General features: G+C 33.9%; 1 protein-coding gene across 4 annotated transcripts in view; it reads left to right on the forward strand.

Annotated features, from left to right (window-relative positions):
* LOC122629681 (janus kinase and microtubule-interacting protein 1-like) overlaps nucleotides 1-26,962 on the forward strand; it is a 38,937-nt gene that overhangs the window by 2,640 nt on the left and 9,335 nt on the right. For all 4 annotated transcript variants that reach the window (XR_006327327.1, XR_006327328.1, XR_006327329.1 and 1 more), the window contains exons 2-6: nucleotides 250-595; nucleotides 828-1,184; nucleotides 1,886-2,189; nucleotides 2,887-3,000; nucleotides 5,878-5,985. Coding sequence is in view for 1 of the 4 variants with exons in the window: in XM_043813393.1 (XP_043669328.1) it covers nucleotides 250-595; nucleotides 828-1,184; nucleotides 1,886-2,189; nucleotides 2,887-3,000; nucleotides 5,878-5,985 (1,229 nt within the window). In the remaining 3 variants the exon portion in view is untranslated. The remainder of the gene's footprint in view (nucleotides 1-249; nucleotides 596-827; nucleotides 1,185-1,885; nucleotides 2,190-2,886; nucleotides 3,001-5,877; nucleotides 5,986-26,962) is intronic.

Genomic DNA, 26,962 nt, shown 5'->3' on the forward strand with positions numbered 1-26,962 from the left:
GGAAATCTGTTCTAGTCATACATAAATCGATAAATTTATCTATCTGTAACAATCTTTTTTTCTTTATTTTGTATTTTTAATATATTGCGAGATATCTCTTATAGATATTTACAATAGCTAGATACCGAATACGAGCAGCGATAAAATCTGTTAAAAACTATTCGTCGGTACATGTTGACTCAGAAAAGTTAGAAAATTTAAAAATAAAATCTATTCATGCTTTCCCTCGTTCTCATTTAAATCTTTCAGCGACGATGACGAGCCTCTCTGCGGGAGACACCGTCAAATCGACCAATTCGACTAACTCAACGACAAACGGGGAATGTTCCGTGATAATAATTGGAAATGATCCACGTCTTCAATATACTAGAAAACGAAGACGATTGGATCTTTCGACGACGGCCACGGACATTCCCCAAAAGACGCAACGACGCAACGAACAGGACGATAGCTGCGACGCTAATATTCTTCCCGTTGTTTCTTATCGAAACTCGCAATCAATAAAGTGTGAGAAAAAGAACGACGATGATACGAGGAAGTTTAGACAGGATGTCTCGTGCAACGTTAATTGTCTCACGTCTAATCAAAGAAAAAGGTAAATAGAATTAATACTGTTCATGAGATACTTATTCGTCATTTATCGACAATTTTTAAACAAAACTTGTAATACGTATCCAATTCGAAATATTTTTCGTGTCATTACAAATATCTATCAATGTCGTTTATGTTATTGTTCAAAATCAAAACTATTATTTACCTACTTGCCGCAGAATGCCGCAGAAAAATTATTGATTAAGTAAAATAAAATATTACATTGTGAATTATAGTAAAAGATTGCCGGAAAGGCCGGACGAGAGAGATTGCCAAGAAGAAAAACAGATCGAAAACGATACTTGTGTAGCAAACATAAAGAGAAAAAAACAGGAACAGGATGCATCCATACGAAGACTCGTCCTTTCGAATAATAACGTCAAAGACGAATCGACGAGGCTCAGAAAAACGATACAGTGGCTCGAGGAAGGAGCACGTAGATTACGAGAGGATCTTGCTAATGCGAGAACCGAGTTACACGAGGAAAGAAGGGCCGCCAAATTAGTTAAAAGAGAAATCGAAACGGCCATTAGAGAAGCGAAGGCTACGGAAGCTACCAAGTATCAACTTATCATCTCAGAATTGAAGAGCAGGTACGTTTATCGGTTGACCTTGATCGATCGATTAAAATGTCATGGTATTTATCGGTTCTTTGAGTAATAGGTTAATTCTTTGTGAAGGTTTAATGTCAGAAAGAATTATATAATCTATCTATGGATTTAATTAACGCGTTTATTGTCAAAGTTTACATAACCTTATGGAGATAAAAAGATGTAATGAGATTAATAATCTTTACATTGGACCTCATTCGGAAGTATAACGATCTTGTAAATGTCAAAAGAGCCAAAATATAGATTAGAATAATCGATTAATTATTGAAAAAGCTTCCTCGTTAATCTCATTCAAAAGATTATCAAATCGTGCGGATTAATACAAATTCTTAACGTAATGCGATCTAAATGATTAAAAATGCGATAGTAACTTAAGTGTCCTGATATCATCATGAAAAAACGCGAACGAGCCTCGTAGAAGAGACGTTAAAGTTTACGAGGTCGCGCGAGGAAGATAAAAGAAACAAAAAAAAAGATGGTGACGAAGACTCGATGGAAAGCAGGAAAGAATAATAAAAAGAATAAGAGGAACGGAAATCACGCTAGTGAGTGACACGAGCATCAAACTTCCTTCTTCTTTTCTTGTTTTTTTTTTGTTTTTTTCTTTTTTCATTCCACTGCTACGAGTCTTTCCCTCTCTGTCTCGTACGTGTCTCTTTCATTCTATCTCTATCTCTGTTCAGACTCTCTCGTGGGGGCTCGGCAGAATCAAATTGCACGTCGCCGTCGCCGTCGTTGTCGTCGTCGTCGTCATTGAAGGTGGACCTCATAAAGGAAGAGAATCATAAACGAGAGATATCGGCAATGAAGAAGAGGCTCGTCGAATCGGAGAATACGATACGAAAGCTCAAGTTGGAAAGTTTGAATCTGCAAGGAAAGAGCGCCCCCTGCAGACTCGATGGCTCCACTTGTGCTGAGGTCCGGCGCCTTCAAACTGAAATTCACGCTTTACGCGCGAATAACGAGAAACTCGAAGCGAAATTACGTGTAAGTAATTATCTTGTTTTATCGATTATTAATGAATAACGTATCCTCTTTAATTCGGATATATGTCCAATATCTATTCGGAAAATAATTTGTATTATAATATTTCTTAAGATATATTTGTCCAGTTGTTGTTTGTGAGTTTAAGCGTAAACAGATTTCACCGCATTTTCTATGAAGTAAACAATATTTTACAATCTTTAGTTGACTCATCCTAGATAATGTAAATGTATCCATATACCGAATATTAAAAAGAAAATAGAAGGAAAGAGAACTATTCGATTAATGAATATTAAGAAATGAATTATATTAATTTCGTTGTGTGAAAAGATTAATTTGTTTGATTAATGTTTATTGATTCAGTTATTAAATTCAATGATAAATTATTTACAGAGATAGAAAATTTTAACTAAAGATCATAGATTGATCTCTAAAATCGTTGTAGATAATAAATATTTGGAGATTAGTCGATATCATTATACGTTGACCGTGCTGTAATTTACGTACCAAGTTGACCTCAAGTACGGTCAAGCTATTTCTGTAGTGTTCAGACGTACATACGCACGCGTATGCACAGGACGAGTCTGCCTAGTCACGCGTTTACACGGATTAACAACGTTGCCTTTAGATCTACTAGTACTGATTCTAGAAGGTAATTTAAACTTTCACCTTATAATTAACATCGAACGTATTCCTTTAGATCGCCATAGATGCCGAAAAAGTTCGAGCGGCCGAATTACGGATTCAACATGAGAATCACGAAGCCGAGCTCACTGCATTACGAAAATCATTGAGAAGCGAAACGATTAAAATGGTAAGTTTTTAAATACTCAAGTTTCATTATTTATAGAATTCTATATCTTTCTTTTCTTTTGAAACAGAAATAATCTATTTTTCTTAAGAAATGAAAATAAATATGACAAAAAATCGAGTAAGACGAAATCATTAAGATTGGAAAGTTTCAAATAATGAATTCTTGAGAAATGTAATATTTATTTGAAAAAGAATAATGATATTTCTAATGAAAATAATAATACCACTTTAAGTAGTATTATGAAGGAAATTAGATATATAATTTTATTCGAACTCAATCATAGAATTAATCCAACTAGAAATTATAAAATATCTCATTAACCGTAGAACTTAATATTATATCGTCCCAAATGCATCTTCGATGATCTATGGATAACGTCATATAATCGTACTTTACTTTGCTCGATTTCTCACAAGGTTTAAATTAGCATTCATCCATGAAGATCTAATCGATAATACGTCTACGCCTCTGATCGAAGCAAAAAAGAAGGAAAAAAAAAAACAATAAAAAAGAAGACTGCAAGGATAGTTTTCTCACGCATACGATACTGAATTCACAAGGAACGCGAAAATTCGTTCACGGAGGTTCGATCGAAGGTGCTTATTAAAAAATTGTGCCCTCCAGGTCTAGTCCGTGTCGACGGAAAAACTGTTGACCATGTCCCTCGCAATAACCGACATTACCTCGATGGACAACATTTTTGTCGATGTGAAAAAATCTTTTCTGTCTCTTTTCATACTTCGCAAGACCCATAGCATGCAATTATTCGAAATCTTCAAACTCTTCCCACGCTATTTATAGGTCCGGAATTTTTTCTGTGAATGGACACTCGTGAAGAGCCCATCGAAGATGCTTTTCATAATTCTCTTCGTAACAACGACCCCTTCTTGATGTACTGTATCGATGCTCCGCTTAGCGATCAATTTACTTTGCTTTATCCAACGGTACTTGTTCTTGTTCATCTAATAGCTCGTAGAAGAGAAATTTAATCGATATTTAATATACGTAATGCGAATCTGTCTAGATATTATAAAAAATTTGTCCTAAATTTACTTATTATAAAATTGTATATTTATCTTATACGTTGTTATAAATCTAAATAGGATCGAAATAGGTCGATTTCAATTCGAAACTTCGTTTACTTTGATAATCGATTTATCACACTACGAGTTGCAGCGTATAAAATTCGTTCATTTATTCGTTCGTGAGTTTCTTTCTACGATAATTGCATATTTCGAGATCTATACGGGAAAGTAAAGGAAAAATAAATTAACCAGGGAAAAATAAATTAACGGAAGAGAATGTGACTATGTTCTTTAACGAAATTATTCTTCGTCTATTATTATTACGTATACACATCGACCAACTTTAATCAGTTTATTATAACGTTTCAATGTTCTGCTCTACCTTCGTTCAATTTAGTTTCCGTTTTAATATGATTTACCGTACCGAATTAGATTTAGAGTAGTCTAACGAACGAAAGAAAATATTGAAATCTTTCAATGATTTAAAAAAGAAAAAAGAAAAAAGAACCGTTCTTAATTTCAAAATGTTATTACTAAACTAGACTTTAAGGAGAAATAAAATATTAGATATAAATGTTTTATTCTTAAATAAAAAAAAAAAAAAAAAAGAAAAACAAGATAAATTAATCGTCCAAAGTATTTCTCTTTAAATCTATACAAATGTATTATTTAACATACTTAAAACGACAGAGGATCGTTTGATTTATTTTTATCGCATTAAGTAAGAGTTTCGTGTAATCTTATATACATAGATATTTTAACTCGAGATTACGTTGTGAACTCTTTGTTTATTTTTCTATCTCTATCTTTCTTCCTCTTAAATTTGCTTACTCACGATCGAAGCACGATCGAGAGAAGTATCGATGCCCTCTGATGTTTCACGGAACGGCCTGCTAATCGCAACATTCGTCGAAAGCGAATTGTATCTACCGCATTGCCGACGTAAATACGATCTCAATCGAATGCCGGGCGATCGGCCAAATAGCGAAAGATCGCAGCGGAAGGGATTTGCAATGAAGGGACGAAAGATAAAAAGAGAGAAAAGGAGAGAGAACAGATAGAACAATGATTCTCTGCAAATTACAATCCGCTATGAATTGAAAAATTGAAAACTCTTCGTTGCTAAGAGCAATTTAGTTAATTAAGAAAGAATTATACCTAACGTTTCTAACTAAATAATTTAATTTAATTTTATAAAAAAAGAAAAGAGTAAGAGAAGCGGCATTATCGTTCAATTTGATTGCATATTCTTTTTATCTCTTCGAATATAAATAAGCGAGTGATGAGAAAAAAAGATGGCAAGAACATCAAGGAAATTAGCGTAAAAAATTCGAAGAATTTCCGATCGAATCACAATCGAGTCTTTTGAACCTCTCAGAAACTTTACTTTTGTATCTAAAGGATCACTCCTTGCTACGAGTGCACTTCACTTTAATGGAAGTCGCTTTACTCGTTATCGCGAGAAAGCCATAAACGCACATCGGGTTACCTCCTACCTCATGAATGCATATTTCGGAGGAATAGTGTGATGATACACGTTCGAAATTCGCGCGTTGCCAAGGTGATGGCAAAAGGCCCCTGGGGGCCAACTTGGTGAGAGCTTCTCGAAAGCGGTATGAAAGGGACCAATCGTCGTCCTCTCCCCATTCACCATCTTTTATTTTCTTATTTGTTACTTGCAATTGTAAGAGAAAGAGAGAGACAGAGACAGAAAGAGGGACAGAGATCGGACGTTTGATTTTACTTTTTGCAACTTTCGCCGTGCGAGTATCGATCCTTTCTCGAGCATACAAACGCACACAGATTCTTGTCATTTCTCTTCTTTTTTTACATTCTTTTCTTTTCATCGTAGATGGACGAAATGCGAGGAAAGAGTCGCGAGATCGAGAAGCTTTCGAAACTACTTCAGGCCGAGAACTCCCGGAAACGGCGAAAGACGGCTGCGAAAGACGACTCACCGGTAAGTAATTTATTGTTTAATACGTTTTATATCTATTATTTATTCGATTGATTTAAAGTATTTTTTATAACGTTTCACGCTTTTCGTACGAAAATTTAAGAATTGTATTATTATTATTATTATTATCATTATTTTTATTGATATTTGTTTCGAACGAATAAGAACTCTTCCTTCTTTTATTCCTTCCGGGAGAAAAAATTCACGTGACTATTGTAATATTTAATATACAGCTACAAGACAATCTAAATCTCGCACAAAATCATGCATTTTTTATATTAAAGAAAACCATCTCTAAAAGAAAATCACTTTTAATTTCCCAGCAGACTTAATTAATTTCACGATTCATAATCGCTTTTAACGAGTCACATTATCGTAGAAATGATCATTAACCATTTTTACGATAATTTTTTTTTCTGCTCTCCTTTCTCTAAATACATAGTCAACGGTTATCTCGGTTATTTATGATTTAACGAAGTAATCGCTACATTGTGTCTAATGTTTGAAAAGAAAATATAAAGTTAAACATGTGTTTACGTTGTATTGGCAAAAAAAGAAAAACATCTTCGCGATTTGAGGAAACCAAACACAAACATTTTCGATATTTATCTTAATGGGGAAGAAGCGAGGACGTATGTGTCGGGTCACCGGCATTGTTACATCCCGACGTCTTTCCTCGCAAGTGCCTCAGGAAGTTGCTCGTTCGCAGAACGGAACCGTTAGACATTAGAGGTGTATACGCACGCGATAAAGAAGGAAGCTAAAGTCTCTGCGCACCTTCCACGAGTCTTCCACATTCATTCCGTGAGCCCGTCTCGACCCGACCCGAGTAGAGGCCGCATTTACCGTAAAGAAAAGAAAAAGATTTCAAATACGTTATTACGTGCATACACCTTTTAAACTAATATCATACATTTTATGAATTTGTTTACCTAATGTACTCTATTACCGGATCGTTTCTTTAACAAATTTTACGAATGGAATTAATTTTGGTTCTTAAAATTGATTTAATAATTACATTGTAATTATTATTGCATATTATATATATATATATATATTTCTATTTTTATATATCTAAAAAAGAAAACAGAGTACGATATTATGCTGTTCTAAAAATAACATTTCGTATCCTTGAAATAGTATTCTCTTTAAAAACACAGAATATATTATGATCGTAGTTATATAAGCTCATAATAATTCCGTAAAAATAAGTGAAAATAATTATAAATGAATTGTTACAATATTCTATAATAGATCATTTTCAATCGTTGTTTATCTTTTTTCATGAATTTAATTAGAATAAATCTCGGAAAAATATTGAATTAAAGTTTTTTGATTGTATTATATATTTAGTGAAATTTGCATAAAAATGATTAATACAATCAATCAAAATAATCTAATCTTTTACAACGTTTCGATTAGACAGGTTTCGCTTCGCGACTGAGAAAGTTGTTATTGCCTGACGATCGAGGCAACTCATGGCAAATTGAAAATGAGACATAGTGACTTTTATGTCGGCGATGAGTTACTATGCATTCCAATGTCATGACTAGATTTAAAAACATCGAATGTAAGAAGTGGATGATTAAATAATTCAAGTCTCGATAGAATCTATCATTCATAAAAATCGATTGCAATTGAATCTAAGTAACAATGCTCATATCGAATGTATTACTATTACTATCAATCGTATCGACGAACAAATTACAAAAATAATATCTCTCTTCGTATCGATTAGATCGAATAACAATATAAGAGAGAAAGAAAGATTAGATTATGTAGCAAAGGAAACAAAGAGTTTTGCGATACACTTAAATCAGATTAAACACATTATTTAATATTTCCTTCAATTATATTTTCTAAATTATTTTATTGAGTTATCTGTTATATTTATTATCATTTCTCTTTCGATCCTAATAGAATGATGTATACATATAATAATAATATTACGTATATATTATTATTTTTATTACAATAGGACAAGAAAACTTAACAGTCACTTTCTATCATTACACTTTACACAAAGTTATACGAAGATAATAAATGTCGATATATACATTCGTAAACATTGTGTTACTTCTATTCGACTACAGATACGTAGAGTAGTCATATTCATTTCTCATGATATCGTAGGCGAGTAGAGTTAAACATCTCTGAAGAAGAAATCTTTCTAGAACTTTGTCGTGTTTGATTCTGCTGACTCCTCGTGATATCCATGGTGGTGCATATGTATCTACTGACATTGTACATACATATATAGATATGTTATTACATAGGTAGAACGTGGGTTGTACGTACTAACATAAGGTAGATGCATATACGGAAGGACATTAAACGTGCGCATATTTGAATATAATAAAGCTTAAATGTGCGCATAGTGACTTTGCAGTGTGGATAAAAGAATACTAACGTGCCTACGCTAGCCAGTGTCCTTCCTTTAAAGGTCGCAATAGTTGCTTACGATTTGAAAAGCGACACGGGAATGTCAGCTTCTTACGAGTTACCAACAGAGATTATTCTCCTTCGTGGAAATATTTTGTAAGTTTCTCTTTCTTTCTTTGTTTTGAATAATAAATAAATTTTATTAGAAAAGATGCATCAGTGATAACGTAAGATGCATGGAAAGAGAATCTCGAAACAAATGAAAAGGACCCTCGGTACACGTTATTATCGCTTCTCTCAGTACCTAGTATCTCCGTGAGTATTCTTCTTTCTCTCAGGGCCATCCGAGAATATGATATCTCGTAGTATGGTAACCGAGTGGGTGGTTCAACGAGTTATGTGGGTAGACGGACAGGAGATAGGTTAGAGAAGAACTTGGTGGGTGTTTAGGTGAGTAGGCTACGACACAGACGGCAAACGAGAATTATGTATGTATACATACATGCGTGTATAGATATACGAACATACTATACATATATGTAAATGTATGTGTTAGAGTTATATATATATGTATGTAAATATATGTTTGTCTCATAAGTATGATTATGTATATATGTATGTACATATATATATGTGTGTGTGTGTGTGTGTGTATGTATATGTATATGTATGATCTATGTGTATATGCATACACTGAAAAACATACCTATATATATACATATATATAATACATAAATTTTGTATGCAAACGTAGCAACGTGCTCGGTACGTGCGAACATATTACGTTCGAAATAGAAGGAATGGACGGTGTCTCTCCACAGGTAGAGAGAGAGAGGTTTCACCGACTTGGACTTCGGTCTCCCCTTCAGTCTTGCCTGGACGTCGGGCGAGCGCGCACCGTCTTTAGGATCGTATTTTTTTTTTACCTTCAGTTAGCTTTCTTACTCCGACGAGAGTTGACACGCGAGTACGCGTATTAGCACCCATTGCGATTTTTTCGATTGGGTTTTAGTTTCTGTTTTCTTTCTTTTATTTTCCTTTTTTTTTTTGTTTTTCTTTTATTTTCCTTTTATTTCCTACTTTGAAGAAAAAGTTAAATTGGTTCGTACGACACATAGATAGAGAGAGAAAGAGAGGGAGAGAGAAAGGAAGAGGAAGAGAGAGAGAGAGAGAGAGAGACAAAGAGAAAGAGAGTTTATAAAAAAATCTAAATAAGGGAAATAAAGAAAACCAAAGAAGAAGCAGGACTTGGTCGGCGGAAAACGCCGATGTCCGGCACCGTCAACACGGTCCTTTCATCCTCGTTATATGTGTTCTCAAGGACGACGCGCGCCTCATGGGGTTCGCGTGGAACGAGGTAAGCTTATTAGATAACTTTGCGTTTTATTCTTTTTTTAATTTGTCTATAAGATAGAAGAGAAATTACTTTTTTCTGTTCTTTTTTATTCTATCATAAAAATTAAACTTAGCAAGACTTTTAATATCGAATTAAAAATTTCGCGATACGAACAAGGAGAATTCGTTTTATTCGTTCAAAAAAAAAAAAAAAAAAAAAAAACAAGAAAAAAAAAGAAAATAATAAAATTCATGACTAAAAAAGACGTATTACGATCGCAAAAGAGACGAAAGGTATGTTATCGATCGAAATTCGAGACAAACCGGAAGTGAATGAACTCTGGGAAAGTCTGATGTTCGTTCTTCGCTAGTTCGAAAACGTTTTTAACGATTTTATATATACGAGGATAAAAACAAAATGAAAGAAGATTACTATTAGAAACCGGATAAAAAGTTAATCCTCTTTTTGTTTTGTTTTGTTTTATTTTATTATTATTATTTTTTTTTTTTTTTTTTTTTTTTTTTTACCAATTTCATTTGTCATTCTTTCATCTTCTTATTTATTACGATTACATTGTTCAAGAATAATAGAATTCGTATCTGTAGCAAAATTTGCTCTCGAAAGATATTGGAGATGACGAAAATGAAAAAGGGTTTTCTATCTCGAGGGAAAACGTGTTTCGCTCTCGTCTTTCGCGTGTCTCCTTCGACTCTCGCACAACTGCAACGGCTCGTCGAGTTTTATTGACCTAAAAAGCCGTCGGCGACGCGAGCCAGCAGGGGGTATAGGTAGAATACGTATGTAACGTACAACATTAGAGCGGAGGCGCGTGCGGGTGGCCGACTCGGTTCTCGTTATCCTCGAGATACGCGTTTCTTTTCTTCGACCAATCGCCGCGATTCATATATACACATATATATATATATACACACACACACGTGTATAGATATATCGTACTATCTATCCATGCATTCATCCACGCCTACTTTCGCGCGAGAACAAGATTTCGAGAAATGCAAAGCAGGTAGTCGCTTGATATCGTTTACAGACTCAACTTATTCTCATTTTCAAGTACTCGTCTTTGTTAAATTATTTTGTGATATAAATTAACGTGCAAGAATAATTAAAAACTTTTATTATCATTCGATGACTTTAATCGAGGATTCGAAGAGATTATAAATGTAAGTATAGGGTAGATAAGAGCGATAATATTAACTTTCAAAAGTAAAGGTATGTCACGATCAAAATCCCTTTCAGTGAATAAAAAATATTGATGAAGAAAGCATATTATATATATGATAATGTTGTTCCAAATCTATCGATTAAAAATTAGTAAAAGAAAGTGTGAAATTTTGTAAATTTTACCAGATGAAATTCTACGATTGAGAAATTCATTAAAATCTTTTTAGTATTTGAAAGATACAGAAACGTATAATGGTACAAGTAAATATATACTGATTTGAAAGTGATAGTCACATTTAAAAAATAACGAATACGATTATCATCATAATCGCTATCTCTCATCAATATACATATATTACATAAACGCCTAAGCATTGACCGTACTATAATGTATCAAACTCTACGAAATCTCAGGAAAAAAGAGACCAACAACTCGACCATGAGTTAGCGATCTCATTCCCAGGGAAATCGGCATAAGTGTCAGAGGGCCCGAGAGTATATACTCTCCACGTCTTATGTCGCAGAGAGAGAGAGAGAGAGAGAGAGAGAGAGAGAGAGAGAGAGAGAGAGAGAGACAGAAAAAGAGAGAGAGACTGACCGTGGGAAAGGCACACACAGGCTCTCCTCGTCTACTTGCTCGAGATTCGCGTTCGAAAGAAAGCTGCGTGCACGCGCGCGCGCGAAGGACGAAATATATAGGCGTTCCCATTGCGAATTGACTTCTCGAAGGCTCTTGGACAACAACACCGCTTGTCTCTCTTGACTTAGCAACGTAAAAAGGATTTTCTAGAATCTAAAGTCCGATGAAAGTATTGCTCGTAATACGTGACGTGATTTTCATTCGCTCGTAGAAATCGCCTGGGTCAGTTTAGAAAAAGGAAAAAAGACGTAGATAGAAGAAAATTCAGACAAAGCATGTGTTTTGACAACATTATTGTTTTTTATACTTAGTTCTTCTTCAGAATAGAAAATTCTGTGGGTTTTTATACATAGCTTTTGTTCGTATTTATCTTTATTTATCTTTCGTGCGATAAAACTTACGAAGGAAAATAATAGTCGGTCGGATCAACAATTCAACTTACACGTTAAAAATTGACTAACAAAATTTCTTATCTTAGAATACTACAACTTCGTCCAACTAATCTTATTTTTCCAACTTTCCGTTTTCCTTTCATAGAACGTAAACTTTTCGTTTGACTTTTTCATAAAAAAAAGTTTTCGATCAATGGTTAAAAGTATAGCTATAAAAACAGAATGTAAGATATTATTGATCGCACGGAGTTATTCGTATGACGTAAAAATGGGTGCAGTGTTCGCGAAGCTTTGTAATACGAATCCTCCCTTTATAGCATCAGGTAATAATAAATTAGTAAAACTTGGCAGACACAGGAAGAGGTATGACGAAGATTGTCTGAAAGAGCGGTGAGTCATCCTACTAAGAAAAAAATATGTTTGTTTATAAAGGAAACTTGGATGATTAGAAAAAATATTTAAGAAAAGGAAAGAAAAAGAAATAAGACAGAAAGAAAGAAAGAAAAAGAGAAAGAAATAGATAGTTATATATACTAATATATATCAAAGATGTATCGGTATAATGGTAGGAGATAAAAGAAGAAAACAACAAAATATAAAAATCACCAACGTCGAGTATTACGCATAAGCATAATGGGATGCGCGGTAGGTCCCATGAAACGCGTTCTCGTCGCACACGTTAAAAGAAACACAAAGAGAGAGTCTAGGTGCACTCTACGTGCTTCATACAACACACAATCGAGCATATACGAGTGGGCACATAAGTGCTGCTCGCGCGCTCACCCATCTACTACCTATCCCTCCTAACCACCTTCATTGTCCTCCTTCGAGGTAGAACACACGACGAATACCAATGACTCTCTTCGCGATGAGCAAGGAAAAGATAGGAAAAGAAGAAGAATAATAAAGAGAAAAGCAAGCGATATAACTAAGTACGTATCTATGCTTCAAATCCTGATTCAGTAGGTTAACGATAATATTTTTTTCCTTTTTAGAATACTCATATCTATTTTTCGTTTAAATTTAACTTATAATACACGTCCGTTCGTTTCATTAGGAATATCTTATTTTAAATCTAAAGACAGTTCTCTCTTATCGTAATGTCATCGATTCTCTTTAGCAAAGAGTAACTTCGGTCTAATAACCTTTTGTTGTATTAAGTTTCAACAGCATTACAGCGATCGTAACTTGATTCTATAGTTTTTCTATTGTAAAAAAAAGAGATAAGGGAGAAGAAACAATATTAGAAAATATTTGTAATAAACGAGACGATCTCTTTCATATAAGAATTTCTATTTTTCATTAATTGCATTAAAATATTATTTTCGTCCTGTGTTAAAAAAAAAATTATCAGTATATATCCTTCGTTATTTTCTCTTTGATGGTGCACGGAACGACGAAGAGAAAAAGAGAGAGAGAAAGAGAGAGAGAGAGAGAGAGAGAGAGAGAGAGAGAGAGAGAGAGTAAATGTGGTAGGTTTTCTCGAGGGACATAAGAAGAATCAACATTGCAGGAAGTTTTATCGGCGATAGGGGGCACGGTGGTAGGTAGAAAGCACGTAGCCGGATAGCCTACCTATCGGATGATATCATACATTTGTTCACGCATACCATCTCGTACCTTGTCTTTCTCTCTCTTTCTCTCTCTCTCTCTCTCTCTCTGTCTGCTTGAAGCATTAGAGATTTTAACATCAGACATTTTGGACATAATCGAAAATTAATGTGTGATTAATTTTTTATCCGCGATCTGAGCGAAGTACTTTTGCTTTTATTTTCTGATTTGTCTATTTTTTTGTTTTGGAATATATAAACATAATAAGTTTTGATCGATCGAACTTAATTGCATAATTTCTTTTTTCTTTGTATATATATGTTTTTATAAATGTATAATAATTTCTTGTTTCATTGTAAGGAGTATCTTCCTTTTTAAATAATCGAATAAATAAAAATATATATAACAATCGCTAGTTGCAGTTGAACATTGTAAATCCAAATATATTCACATCATATAACGAAAAAAACATTCAGTAATGATTGAATCATTTCTAGATTATAGATATTTATTTATTTATTTATTTATTTATTTATTTATTTATTTATTTTCTTTTTTCTTTACATTTATTACACAAAACGAATTTAGATTGACTTAGCTTCTCTAAATGAAGAAGCTTTTGTTTTCTCCAAGAAGTATCGATATTAGAATCTTTTTTATTTTAGACGAGGGAGATCATTCGTTTAATGATTTCGGAATAGCGCGATCCGACTGCGTGACAAATCGACGTTCTATCGCGTGTCAAGTCTCCGATTGCGATAGGGCAAGACAAGAAACACGATGGACAATGGTATTGTGAAACTGGGACGAAGGATGAATGGCAAAGCCTTGTTTCCTGCGAAATTTTTTTGTTAACTTCAAGTATGTGCGCTATTCCAATGGTGCACATATATGTACTGATGCACATGTGTGTACGAATGATCATTTTTAATTGTTTTTCGATAGAATGGCAAATAACATTTGAAAGAAAAATTATTTACAAATAATACGAGCTATCTAATCATTTCATATTTCGATGATTATACGAGATTAGTAATTAATAATATCTACTATTTAATATGTATATATATATATATATAAAAAGTTTGAAATAGAAACAGCAATAAAAAGATCATTATCTTGGAAGATAATCGTACAGCATTTATCCCTTCTTATTTAGTAAAATTGAAGTTAACTCGTGTCTACCGCATCTAACGATTAACGGACATCTTCGTACACGAACGTCTTTAATTGGACTTTTACTCGTGGTCTCGTTGTTACGATGGATTTCTAAACGCAATAAGAATTCGAGATTTAGACGTACTACTAATCACGAGGCACGTGTAAAATGATGAGAACACGGACGTTTCGATAATCTATTTTCCCTTGTCTATGGAAACTGAATGATTTATAGTATCTCTCTCTCTCTATCTCTCTCTCTCTCTCTCTCTCTCTCTCTCTCTCCCTCTTTCTCTCTCTCTCTCTCTCTCTTTCGGTGAGCGAGTAACGGTCCAGTTATCGAAGTGGACCTACATACATCGCGAGATCGAAAAGCTGAGAAAGGAGAACGACGTTCGCGTGTTTTCCACCATTACCAAGCCAGAAATGGAGTTTCACTTTGTTTCTAAATTCGCGTATCAACTTTGATCGAAATCTGAGTTGCAACGAAAGTCCTTTTGATCGAACGAGATCGATCTTCGATCCCTTCGATCAATCGATCTTATCTGATCTGATCTGATCTGCTCTGCTCTGCTCTGATCTGATCTGATCTGATCTGATCTGATCTGATCTGATCTGATCTGTTCTTTTTTTTTTTTTTTTGCTTTAACAGAACGAAGAGTAGGTATCTCTCATCTCGAATTGAAACTCGAAAGGTCGTTGGTTATATACTCTCAACACGAGACCGCCACGTTGAGCTACTTTTCGAAAGAAAGTTTCCAATCCCTCAGGCTGTCGGATGTATGAAGGTACTTACATATGTATATATATGTGTACGATGCAATGCGTTGCATAGGCCCACGGCCATTAAGTACTGGACGGTCCCCTCGAGAAATTGTCTCCTCTTCGACAAGAAGAATTTCGCTACCTACTTAAAATTCCATGATCTTTTTCTGTTTCTACCGATTCTGAAATCAATACGAAATTCTATCAACTAGTCAAATATTTATAATCTTCTAAATTATATAATACTTTAAATAAACTACAAATTAAATAATAATATACATATATATATATGTGTGTGTGTATCTATAATAGTATAATTTATTCCAATAACAAAGTTAACAAAAAACGTGTGCGATTTATTAAACAATTAAATAAATTAAACAAATGAGATATTCCAAATATATCTAATTATCCACTTTAGAAAGAGGTAGAGGTAAAAATAGATTAGAATTTGAAAGAAAAAGTGGGCAGTGATACAACAATCATTTAATTCGTCGGCTAGTTAGATAGAAAAAGGGAGATCATTGAAGGAGGGTGTAATGAGTCGCACGAGAGGGACGTTAATTACGGGTGGGAATGCGTACTCAGTCCAGTGGACGTTATTAATAACTCAACCGCGAATACCGACTGGAATTACATACCACGAGAGGCGTGAGTCTGCGTAAGCACAGCCTCTCCCACGTTTGCCGCGTGTATCGTGCATTCGAAGGGAAGATGATAATAACAATAACAATAACAATAACAATAATAATAAGAAGAAGAAGAAGAAAAATAAGAAAAATAAGAAAAATAAGATGCAGAGGATGCAGTTTTGTGTGTATTTCTCTCTCTCTCTCTCTCTCTCTCTCTCTCTCTCTCTCTCTCTCTCTCTCTCTTTGTCTTCTTCTATCTCTCGTTCTTCTTGTAAATTAACCACGAACTTCAAAATAGAAACTATCAACAACCCTCTTACATACACGTGGTAATGTGTCTACAGTTTCACTAGCATGATCCAAAGACACTATCGCAAGATCATGAGACGATAAAGATGACGATGTGCCGACATTCTTCTCTCGACTTTTCTCGTTTACATCGATACATTTCGTGGTTACTACTTTTGTCCTTGAACGTACTTGCACATTGCACCTTAGTTACCTCTCTGCTTATCTTGCTTTTTAAAGAGAAAAAGTTAGTGCGAGTGAGTGAATAATACAGGATATTTTGCATAGAAACGGTAGCAATATAAAAAGAAATAGTTACAAATTCGATTGCAAAAATAAAAAAAAGAGTTCTTTTTTGTATTAATCTTTTATTTGTCTTTGTTAATAATATTTGCATTTTCAATGATTTTCTAACAATTATTAATATATGAAATATTTCTAGGATCGTGAATTATTTTAATTAAATTTTTTCTTTTTTATTTTCTTTTTTTTTTCATTTTAGTACCATTTCGTTTAGATGAGAAAAATAATGAATACATTTTTTATGAACTAGATCGTCTCCATCCCATAAAAATAAAAATAAAAATATATGTCAATAAAATAAGATGACGTTCATGATCTTCGAACCGTATACAAATTTTAACATTAAAATTTAATGAGTCTTTTACATATTTGTCCTTCATCGTAGTAGTAGTAGTAGTAGTAGTAGTAGTAGTAGTAGTAGTAGTAGTAGTAGTAGTAGTAATAGTAGTCACGTTTTAAAGTTACCGTAATCAACGTTTGAGAAATTATTTTCGTGCTACGTTGATTCTGATTTCCTTTTTAGACTACTAATTTAATCAGGTTAATCGATTCCAAGTCTTAATGGGTTAAACGCTGCACTGAGATTCTGCCAAGCGGAAACGACTAAACCACGCGACCAACAAATACCGGAGACTTTACAGCTCGTCGTAATGCTACGCATTTTACTCATGAGCACGTGCGCTCACTCGTTTGTTCACGTTTTACAATCGATTCGCAGATCCGTGACTTCGAACACGCACGTATCTACCTTTGCATACCAAACGGACATCCATCGATCGATCGATCGATCGATCACATTTATTCGCAATCACGCGTTTAAGTTAATGAGCTTTTTCCCAAAAATTGAAATTGTAACTATGATCTGCGATGAGTCAATTATTATGGTAATAATATTTCTTAATTTACACATACTTTAAACAATTTTATTATTTATCTCTTTGTATAATATAATTTACATAAAAATAACATCCTTGGAGAAGTAATAAGAATCTTTAAAAATAATCTTTTGGTATTCATGGATTCACGGTTGAATTCACAAAAATACTAATTATGTGCTTCACAATAGGGAATAAAAAAAAATGCACGTGCAAATTAAGAATAACCACGAAAGACTTCATAAGAAAGAAGATTCTTAAAGAAACCTTCTCTCGTTGGATTTTCAAAGGATGACAAAGGGACAAAAGTTCTTTTCACTTTTCATGAATGAATACGCGATGGTCAGCAGATTTTTTTTTCTTTTTTTTTTTTGGAAACTCTCATCCTCTCTTGAGAATCCATCTTAACTTTACTGCATTGCGACTTTCCTCCTACTCCCTCCATGTTCTTTCTGCAGTAATGTAAGACGCATTCGAATCGCGAATGGCCAGAAACAAACCGGACAGGAAGTCGAGACCCTGATCACGTAGTCCGTCGTTCCGTCGATCCTTAACAGGATCCTCGCCTTCATACGACACGTCGAACGGCATACCGACGATAATTGGCCCACGAGCACAAGACTATGTAACTTCCTTTTTATTTTTTCTCTTTTTTCTATTTCGTTAGATACACTGCGAACACGAAAAATCGTTTTACCAAATTCGACAATTACGTGAAAAACAGTTAAATCGAATCGTTGTGTAAGTGAAAGTTGTATAAAAGAAAAAAGAAAGCTAAATTGTAATCAAACCGATGGAAGTAATAAAATGATAAAAAAGAAATAAATTAATATAAAAATAAAAATAATCATATATCTCGAGATAATAAATATAGTATATAAAAATCGATGGATTTTATTCCTTCTCTTATTTTCAAAATAAAAAATAATTTTCAGCATATAAAGAAAAGCGAAATGAAACAAATTAAATTTTTTAATCCTCTTAGTTGTTACATGTCGTTATTTTTGCATTAACGTAAATACATTTAACATATTTTTCTTCGGTGATCCGAAAAAGTTGTGAAGGCGGCGAGATCATTGTCGTCGAGATCAGGTGAAAGTGAGTACGATACAGTAAGGGGCAAGGCTTTGCCGCAGGGTCCTTGCAAAGCGTAGCACGTATCCTCTTAGGTCCGGTCTGTCTGTTTACAGAGTAGCCTGAGATATCCACCGTCGCACCTGCGACTTCGATTCAAATTACGATCACGCAAAATCTATACAACGTGCTACCAAAGATTTTTCCTTTTTTTTCGGTCGTTACTATTCCCTCTTTTAGTTTTATTTTCTCACGATTAATTCCACCGATGACGGGGAAAATAAAATATACTTTTATATCCTTTATTAATAAATAAATGATAATTTTCCAATATTATTCTTAATTTTAAATATTAAACATCATGAGACTCAATTGATATCAGCACATACTTTAAATTAAACATAATTTTCTAACGATTATCCTGCATTGTAATTATTTCAGATAATTACATAGATATCATTACTTGTCAACGAACGAGATTGAACATAGTGATTAAATACTAATTATAATCTACTCTAAAATGTTAAAAAAAAAAAAAAAAGAAAGAAAATACACAGACACGCAAGATTCACTTCCTAATAGAAGAAAAGCCATTGAGAAAAATTAACACGACATTTTGCCCCTGGTTAAAAGAGAAATCATCAAGAAGAGACATACCGATCTCTATGATTTATAGATCGATTACACAGTCCGACTGTCGAAGCGAACAAACGAATATGGTTTAAAATCGTCGGACACATTTTAAAAAGATTGCTCGAAGGCAGGCGTCTATCAGTTTCCCGTCAAGGTGCTTTGATTTGTGGGAGCATAAAGGTGAGCTCTTGGCTTCTCGAGCAACTCGACGCCTTAGTGCGTGCGTTAACGAGGCCAACGACAATCCAGACGACAGGCTAACTAAAGAGCGAAAAAGAGAAAGAGAGAAAGAGAAAGAGAGACAGAGAATGCACGTTCCAACGATTCTCCTTCTATAGCTCATATCCATATCCATATCCATACAACACATGAGTCGATAGCATGAAACATCCGGTACGACGTGCCTGTAATCGCATAATTGCTCCCTCCAGCTACAATCAAATAGCCATAGAGAAAGAGAGAGAGAGAGGAAAGGGGAGAAAGAAAAAGAGGGAGGAAAAAAAAGAAGTTAAGGATAATGAACGAAGAAAATACAAAATACTTTATTGTACTTCGACAGTGTCTCATCAACTCTGACGTCAACTCATACGACATACGAAGAAAGCTTTTCAGCGTCCTTCTTAAACATTTTAGAACAGTCGTTTTACTGGAAAAACATGAAAAACTTGAATGTTAATATTATGAAAGATAATATGCTTAGGCACTGTTAATTAGTCTGGGGTTGGTTCTGACCAAATTAAATATTTTGCAATACTTTATTATTTACGAATTGTTAAATTTATAATACTTTTATTATAAACGTAATTAAATACCATATCGATATTATGGATTCTTTAAAACGAATCTAATAAATTTATGTATTATCTTTCTCGTAGTATTTCTGAAAGATCGTGTCTGGCGTCAAATTTCTCTTAGAAAATAAGTAGTTTTCCACTTATACTCAGTACTGTATGTAGTATATCAAAAAAAAAAAAAAATATATATATATATATATATAGTCCTCTTTAGTATGGTACTGAAATAATTGTTGTTAATAACAACTCGTTGTGGATATGATGAGGACAGGTGGAGCTGCAAAGAACACGTAGCTTGTACCAAAGAAGAAAAGGATTAAAGAAAGAGAAAGAGAGAAGCGCGAATAACGGTAAGGCGACACGCACTCGTTTCACCTGTCCCAATATGCTTATACTCGATATAGTCAGTGGGCCGGCTCCAAAGTGGCTCGCAGTTCACGGGAAGAGTGCGGTGAGAGGGCTATGAGATAAAGAGAAAGAGGAAAAGAGACGAAGTCATCCCGGTTCTTCTTTTACCTTTCCGCTACGCCTCGATTTCCTAGTACGACGAGTCAGGCGAAAATTGATACGTGTTCTACTGCTTAGAATCTCTCTATATTTCTTTCTATAGAGTCTCCTGGTACCGTTCCCTGACTTATAACAATGAGATGCCTCTAGCTATTTCATACATATGTTGTCTTTGTAATGTTGAAAATAAAGAGAGAGAAAGAGAGAGAGAGAAAGAGAGAGAGATAAAATGACATATTTCATATGATGTTTATATGTGTATCTTTAAACATTTGCCTATATGTATAATTAATATATATTGGTATGACCGTCTATGTGTATATACATATGCAAACGTTTAAACGCACATCCACATATAATATTAAAAATATTCCATTTTAACTCATTGACTGCCACGTCACTTATATTTGGGTTTCTGCAAGGCCCTGTCATTCAGATATGCAAATAATTTGCAAGAATATTTAATATTTAAACAAGTATTTAATAATAACAATACTATGAATTGTATACAAGGGATCTTATAATCAATTTACGTCTACATAAAAAAGATTACATCATGTTACTATAATTTATTATGGTATCTTTGAAGACAATTTAAACAAAGCTGAAGCATTTATGGACGGATACGACTTTTAAATATTTTTTCTGGCTATTTGATGGTTTTAAGTCCGCCTTTTTTTTTTTTTTTTCTTATATGACAAAATACGTACGTATGTCTCATTTCTTTTTTCATCTTTCGTGAGTATGACATTATTTTGACGAAATAACAAAAAAATTTAAGGCTTCGTCTTTGAATATTTAGCTTGAAATGATTGTAATTATGTTACAAATAACGAAAATTTTTTATTAATAGTTAATATGCTATCGCAACAACTTCTAAAATGTATTCCCAGGGATATTAAACAATTCAATAGTTCCGCGTAGCAATCTGGCGGTCGAATCATTGGGACTCCCAAACTATATATTATTCATGTTAAGGACAGTATACATGATCTAGCAACATCGCATAATTTCAGGAGGAAGATCTATTGTTATATGGAGGGTTATGCTATGTTCGAGAAATTTTTGAAGATTTCGAGACAAAAAAGTTTAGGAATCTCTGTACTAATGTGAAAAGTAGGTTATTTAAATCCCGTAGAAAACAAACTCGATTTATATTAGACCAGGGAAATAACCATCCAATCTTTTTTTCATGTGGTTACCTGAGCCGCATTAAATGAAGGCTACGTGCTCACTGTCGACTAGTCGTTGGCAATCAGGTCGCCAACGATCACTAGATTCAAGGGAATATATGAGCACGTTCGCACTTGGTCACGGTGACCAGGGGTCGCTGGTGATCAGGAGAACACGAGCAACTCGCTTATCACCAGGATCAGTGAAATGCATTGAATCAAATGCATGCATTTACACTACAAGCAACTTTCTTGGAGACCGGACACTGGCGAATGTAGCCTTCAAAGAGTCTAAGATGATCGTATTCACTGGTTATGCATACATCCGCTACAGAGATCAGAAATTACGATACTAACAAATTCGAGTCGGCGAGTTTGGTTGTCTGACTTTTTGATCTTTCGTCAGTGACTAGCCGACAATACGCACGTAACTAAAGACAAATTCTCTTGGATTGCATATATAAATAAAATGAAAATAAAACGTAGTAAATATATACGTAAGCACAGGATTTTCTTTCATTTTTTTCTATTTTTATCTTTTTTTTTTTTTTTTTTCTTAGTCACACTATCCTCTGGACAAAACATTCGATTTGATTTCACATATAAAATAATCGCCATTCCGCACGTGGCTTCAACCGTATCACTGTGCGACGTCATTCCTATTCGCTTGACTTCCCCCGTTATCGATATTTTTTTTTGTTCGCAAAGTAATTACATTTCGATTCTCCTACTGAACGATCACCGATCGAAGCTACTACATACCGCAGGAAATTTCCGCTGGACCGTATTACTTGCTCTATTGGGTCACAGATTGGACATTACTATGCTAAATTGTCAACGTGTTAATTGGATTTGCATTGAATACAATTTTCATCCCATTTATTTTTTTTTTTTTTTTACGATTGACGAAACATCGTTCATCTGGTTCATGAGCATTATGCCATTTTTTAATTCTCTATTTTAAAATAATAAAATCTTGATGGGGTTTGTAGACAATATCTTTTAAACGTTCTATTTTACAAAAGATGGCTCCAATCGAGACAACTGATAAATCGTATAAATCCATCGTCAGAAAGTCTTCAATGATTTTACGCAATAATATCTCGTGAGAGTGAGAGAGAAAGGAATTTTAAGATCCATACGTAACGCCCACACGCTTCTCTTACTAGAAAATTAGAATAATACGGATCGAAAGCGTGCACGATTCCTCCGACACAGATACATTTCTCTCTCGTCATTAATCATCAATGAATTGAATCATACCGCTTGAAATAGCACATGTGCCGTTGATGAATGAAGTTACCAGGAGCAGCGTGACGAAACGACGTGTGTTACGTCCTGCATATTTAAAATCTGGAAAGTATGACTCTCGATAGTTTTCCTCATTCAAGGCATCGATATAAAAACAAGAAGAATTAGAATCTTTTCGTTAGAAATCTTTCATCATCTTTTCTTCTTCGAAGAGAATTAAAGAAGGAAAAAAAAAAAAGAAGAAAAAAATAATTTCAATCGCTATATCATTTTTGTTTATATACATAATTACGAATATTATCCTTTCTTAAACATATGTCTCTCTTTGCTTGCACTACTTTTACGAGACAGACGTGTTGATATATACGAATAAAAATCATTTATATCAACTATAAACTCAATTTCCGTGAAGTTAAGAAATAATACTCGGCCTGATGTCATAGCAGACCATTGGTCTCTTACTCCACCTCTTTTTCAATACCAAAGATGCAATGTTAGAGCAGATGTTTGCGATAAGAAAACGATAACTCGAAGAAGAAATATCGTGTTCCACGAAAGAATCAACTACGACGGACGAGAAACATGCTTCCGATCGTGGATAGAAGGATACGCGTATCTTTCCTGACGAGAGAAAGAGAGAAAGAAAGAGATAGATAAAGAGAAAGAGAGAAAGAGAGATTGATTTACCGTTTACTTATGCGCACGTCCAAGGTATCGCTTGCGAAAAGATTTCGTAGAAACTCGCACGTCGAGAAGAGAAATCGTCGAAGTTGTCGATCGACGTTCTCTCTTCATTGAAAGAGGAACTTCCGTCTCTCGGACCATATCGTTCTTCTATGTTAAGTTAGATATATATGTGCTGTGTGCGTGTGTGTTTGTTCGTATAACATATATATGTGTATATGCATGTGTGAAAGAAATAAATATCATGTATATGTGTTTGCGCTCGATAGTCTTGTAAATGCTGGACGCATCCTCGTTGTGTGTTACTCAACGACGAGATAAGAAGAAAGCACATTACAATTTCTGTTATCCGAGAGCAAGTGTTCCCTGAATGGCGACACACTCAGTCTAATGTACTCGGAGATCATCGAGGATGAAAACACGCGAGTACTTTAAGTCTTGTTTAAACTTTTTACGTGTATTTTACGACAGAGGCAGTACAATCTTTTTCTTTTTCTTTCTTTTTTTTTTTTTTCCTTTTCAATAATTATTAAAAATTAGTACAATGTTAAAAAAACTCGTGTTATATCTACATTTGTATGAGATTGTTATTATATAAAGATATTTCATTTTCTTCGTTATCGGTAAACTTTGTTTGATAAAGTGTGTTTTACGAATAAAAAAAAAAAAGAAAATATATAAATATTGTACTACCTACATATATCGATTATACGTAGAAAATATAGGGGCACTTATTATCTACGGTAAATATTTGCGAATTTTAAACGATTTGTGGATGAATCTTCGAAAGTAGACAACTTCCTATTTTGCATAAGCGTTTCACAAAACTATCGTCGAATATAGCGTAACGATACATGATATTCTATGTGCACATGTTTTGAAACAACTGAGAGAACGTGGTGTAAGATGCACACCATAGTGAAACAAGTTCGGATCGTGAGGGCACGTTCGTGTCGAAACCAAACATCATGAAAATGTGTGTGTGTTGATATATGTGGTTTACGAATATGATGCATCGTTTCACATTTTTTTACATTATTGTGCCTCAGTATTTTTTTTCCCTCTTTCCTGTAATGAAAACATTTTATTTTATTGCGAATTTATTTCTTCTTTTTACAATTCCAGCGCTGTTTTATTTCGTTTAAAATAAAAAGACTCGTCGACGTTCTAAAATACCACTCCGAATCGAATACGAATATTTTTATTTAAAATTCGTCGTTCTCCAAACCGTACGTCATATGAATTTATATAATAATTCACTAGATTCGTCGACGATCTCTTTGTTATCCTTTCACGTTAAACTCACGTTTTATTTATGAAAAGGACACGTGAACAAAATTTCCAAATTGTTAAATCGAATATTGATTTTATATTGAATAACTCGTGTAATAATACATTAAAAATGTAGATAATAAATTGAGTTTTTTTTTATATAAAAAGGAAAAAAACTAATCGTCTTTCGGATAAATTATGATATATAAATAGTACCATGCATATGTGCGTACATATGTGTATGCAAAAAATCCATACGTACTGGTGCTTTTAAAGTAAAACGGGGAAACGTGGCATTTAACGAGCGCAAAGAGAAACGAGTTTGGATTGTGCGGGCACGTGTGTAGCTCGAAACGAGACGGGCCAGCAGACATTTACATACTTGTGTATAGAGCGCAAAGTGCACGACACGCCAAGTGCATGCAAGGTGTATTCGACCCTCTCTCTCTTTCTCTCTTTGGCAAAGGGAGAATCAAAAGTGGCAACACTCTTTCTATATGCCATTTATGTATTTCGAAACGGTAATTTTAAGTAACTCTTTAAAAAACACTTTAGACGTGGATAGCTTTTAATTTTTTTTTTTTCTTTGCTTCTCTTTTTTGTTTCTCTTTTATTCTTTTCAAAAAACATATTCGTTCGGAAGATAATAATTTTCTATGATATTTCAAACCTTTTGATACTTAACTTGTTTTATTCGTTAAAACGAAATTTAAAAGAGATTACAAATTTATTACATAGTTTTGTGATTTTCTTCTTATCAGTCTTCCCTCTCTGTCTTGCTCTCTCTCGTTTCTCATTCATACGCAAAGAATATGCAGGTCGATAAGGATAACGAAGGCGAGAGGCGTTCATTCGGTCGAGCAGACTGTGCTTGGCTCTCTCATTCTCTGTGTTAGGGGGCCAACCTAACGGTCCTCACGAGATGATGCGATGCGGCTCCTTATACGTTTGTGATACGTCTCTGCAGCATCTTCTCCGACATGTGAAACTTTTACCTCGTTTCCAATATGTACGAAGTATTTGGTATTTTCCAAGTTTCGTTCTAATCAAATTACATAATTTGATGACTCGACATTGAAAATGTTCGATTACTAATTATAAAGAAATTATAAATTTATATCGTCGTAAAAAAAAAAGTTATATTCTAAAAAAGAAATAATTGTTAATAATACATTATTAAATATACTAAATCATCGAATTTAATCAACGTTCGATTCTTCTTTTAATTTAAATAATTAATGACACGTTTTATATATAATAATCATGCGTTATAACAATCCTTTTCAATTACTCTTTCCCACATAAAACGGACATATACATTTTCCGTAAATCTAACGGTTACCGTTCATCTGATTCTCGTTAAATTTACAATAACTCTTCTCTCTAAATCTCTTTCTATAATCGAATAATCGTATGGTCGAAGCGTATTCAAGTATCATTCTGATGATTGACGGACATTAGAATCGATCATTAATGTCGGTAATTAACGATCTATCCAATTTATTTTTTACTTTAAAAGAAATCAAAAACAGTTAAGTATTTATCTAGCTTTAATTTATCTCTATTTATTCTCGTCGAGATTACTGAATATATAAAACATAATAACGTAAACTATCTTTAGTAAGATTCATTATGTGGGTCATTGCCTGGTTCGTTTTATTGTGGAGAAAGCAATAGAGAGGGAAGAATGAGAAAAAGAGAGAAGGAACATATTGATTGCAAGGTCAAAGTTCATTACCTGAACAGAGTTCTTGTTTAAAATTGTACAATTATCATAATCAGAAATACGTAAATTTCTCTTTTAAGCATCACGTGAGCACTCGTTCTGCATAATGAATCTAATAAAACTAATATCTTGGATGTACATTTGTATACAATGTATATATGCAGAATAAAGATGACGTCGATTATAATTGCAAGAACTAATTCTTTTTTTTTTCAAGATAAATATTTGTCATCAAGTAAACGCTATGACTTCCGGTAAAAGTAAAACTTTTCGCTCATTTCTTTACAGACGATCACGGAAGAGTCTTCGAAGATTTCTGTTTTTTCAATAATTTCTTCTTGACGAGTCGAAAGTTGATTTCCC

The sequence above is a fragment of the Vespula pensylvanica genome, chromosome 5 (assembly GCF_014466175.1).
Source record: "Vespula pensylvanica isolate Volc-1 chromosome 5, ASM1446617v1, whole genome shotgun sequence".
Classification (NCBI taxonomy): domain Eukaryota; kingdom Metazoa; phylum Arthropoda; class Insecta; order Hymenoptera; family Vespidae; genus Vespula; species Vespula pensylvanica.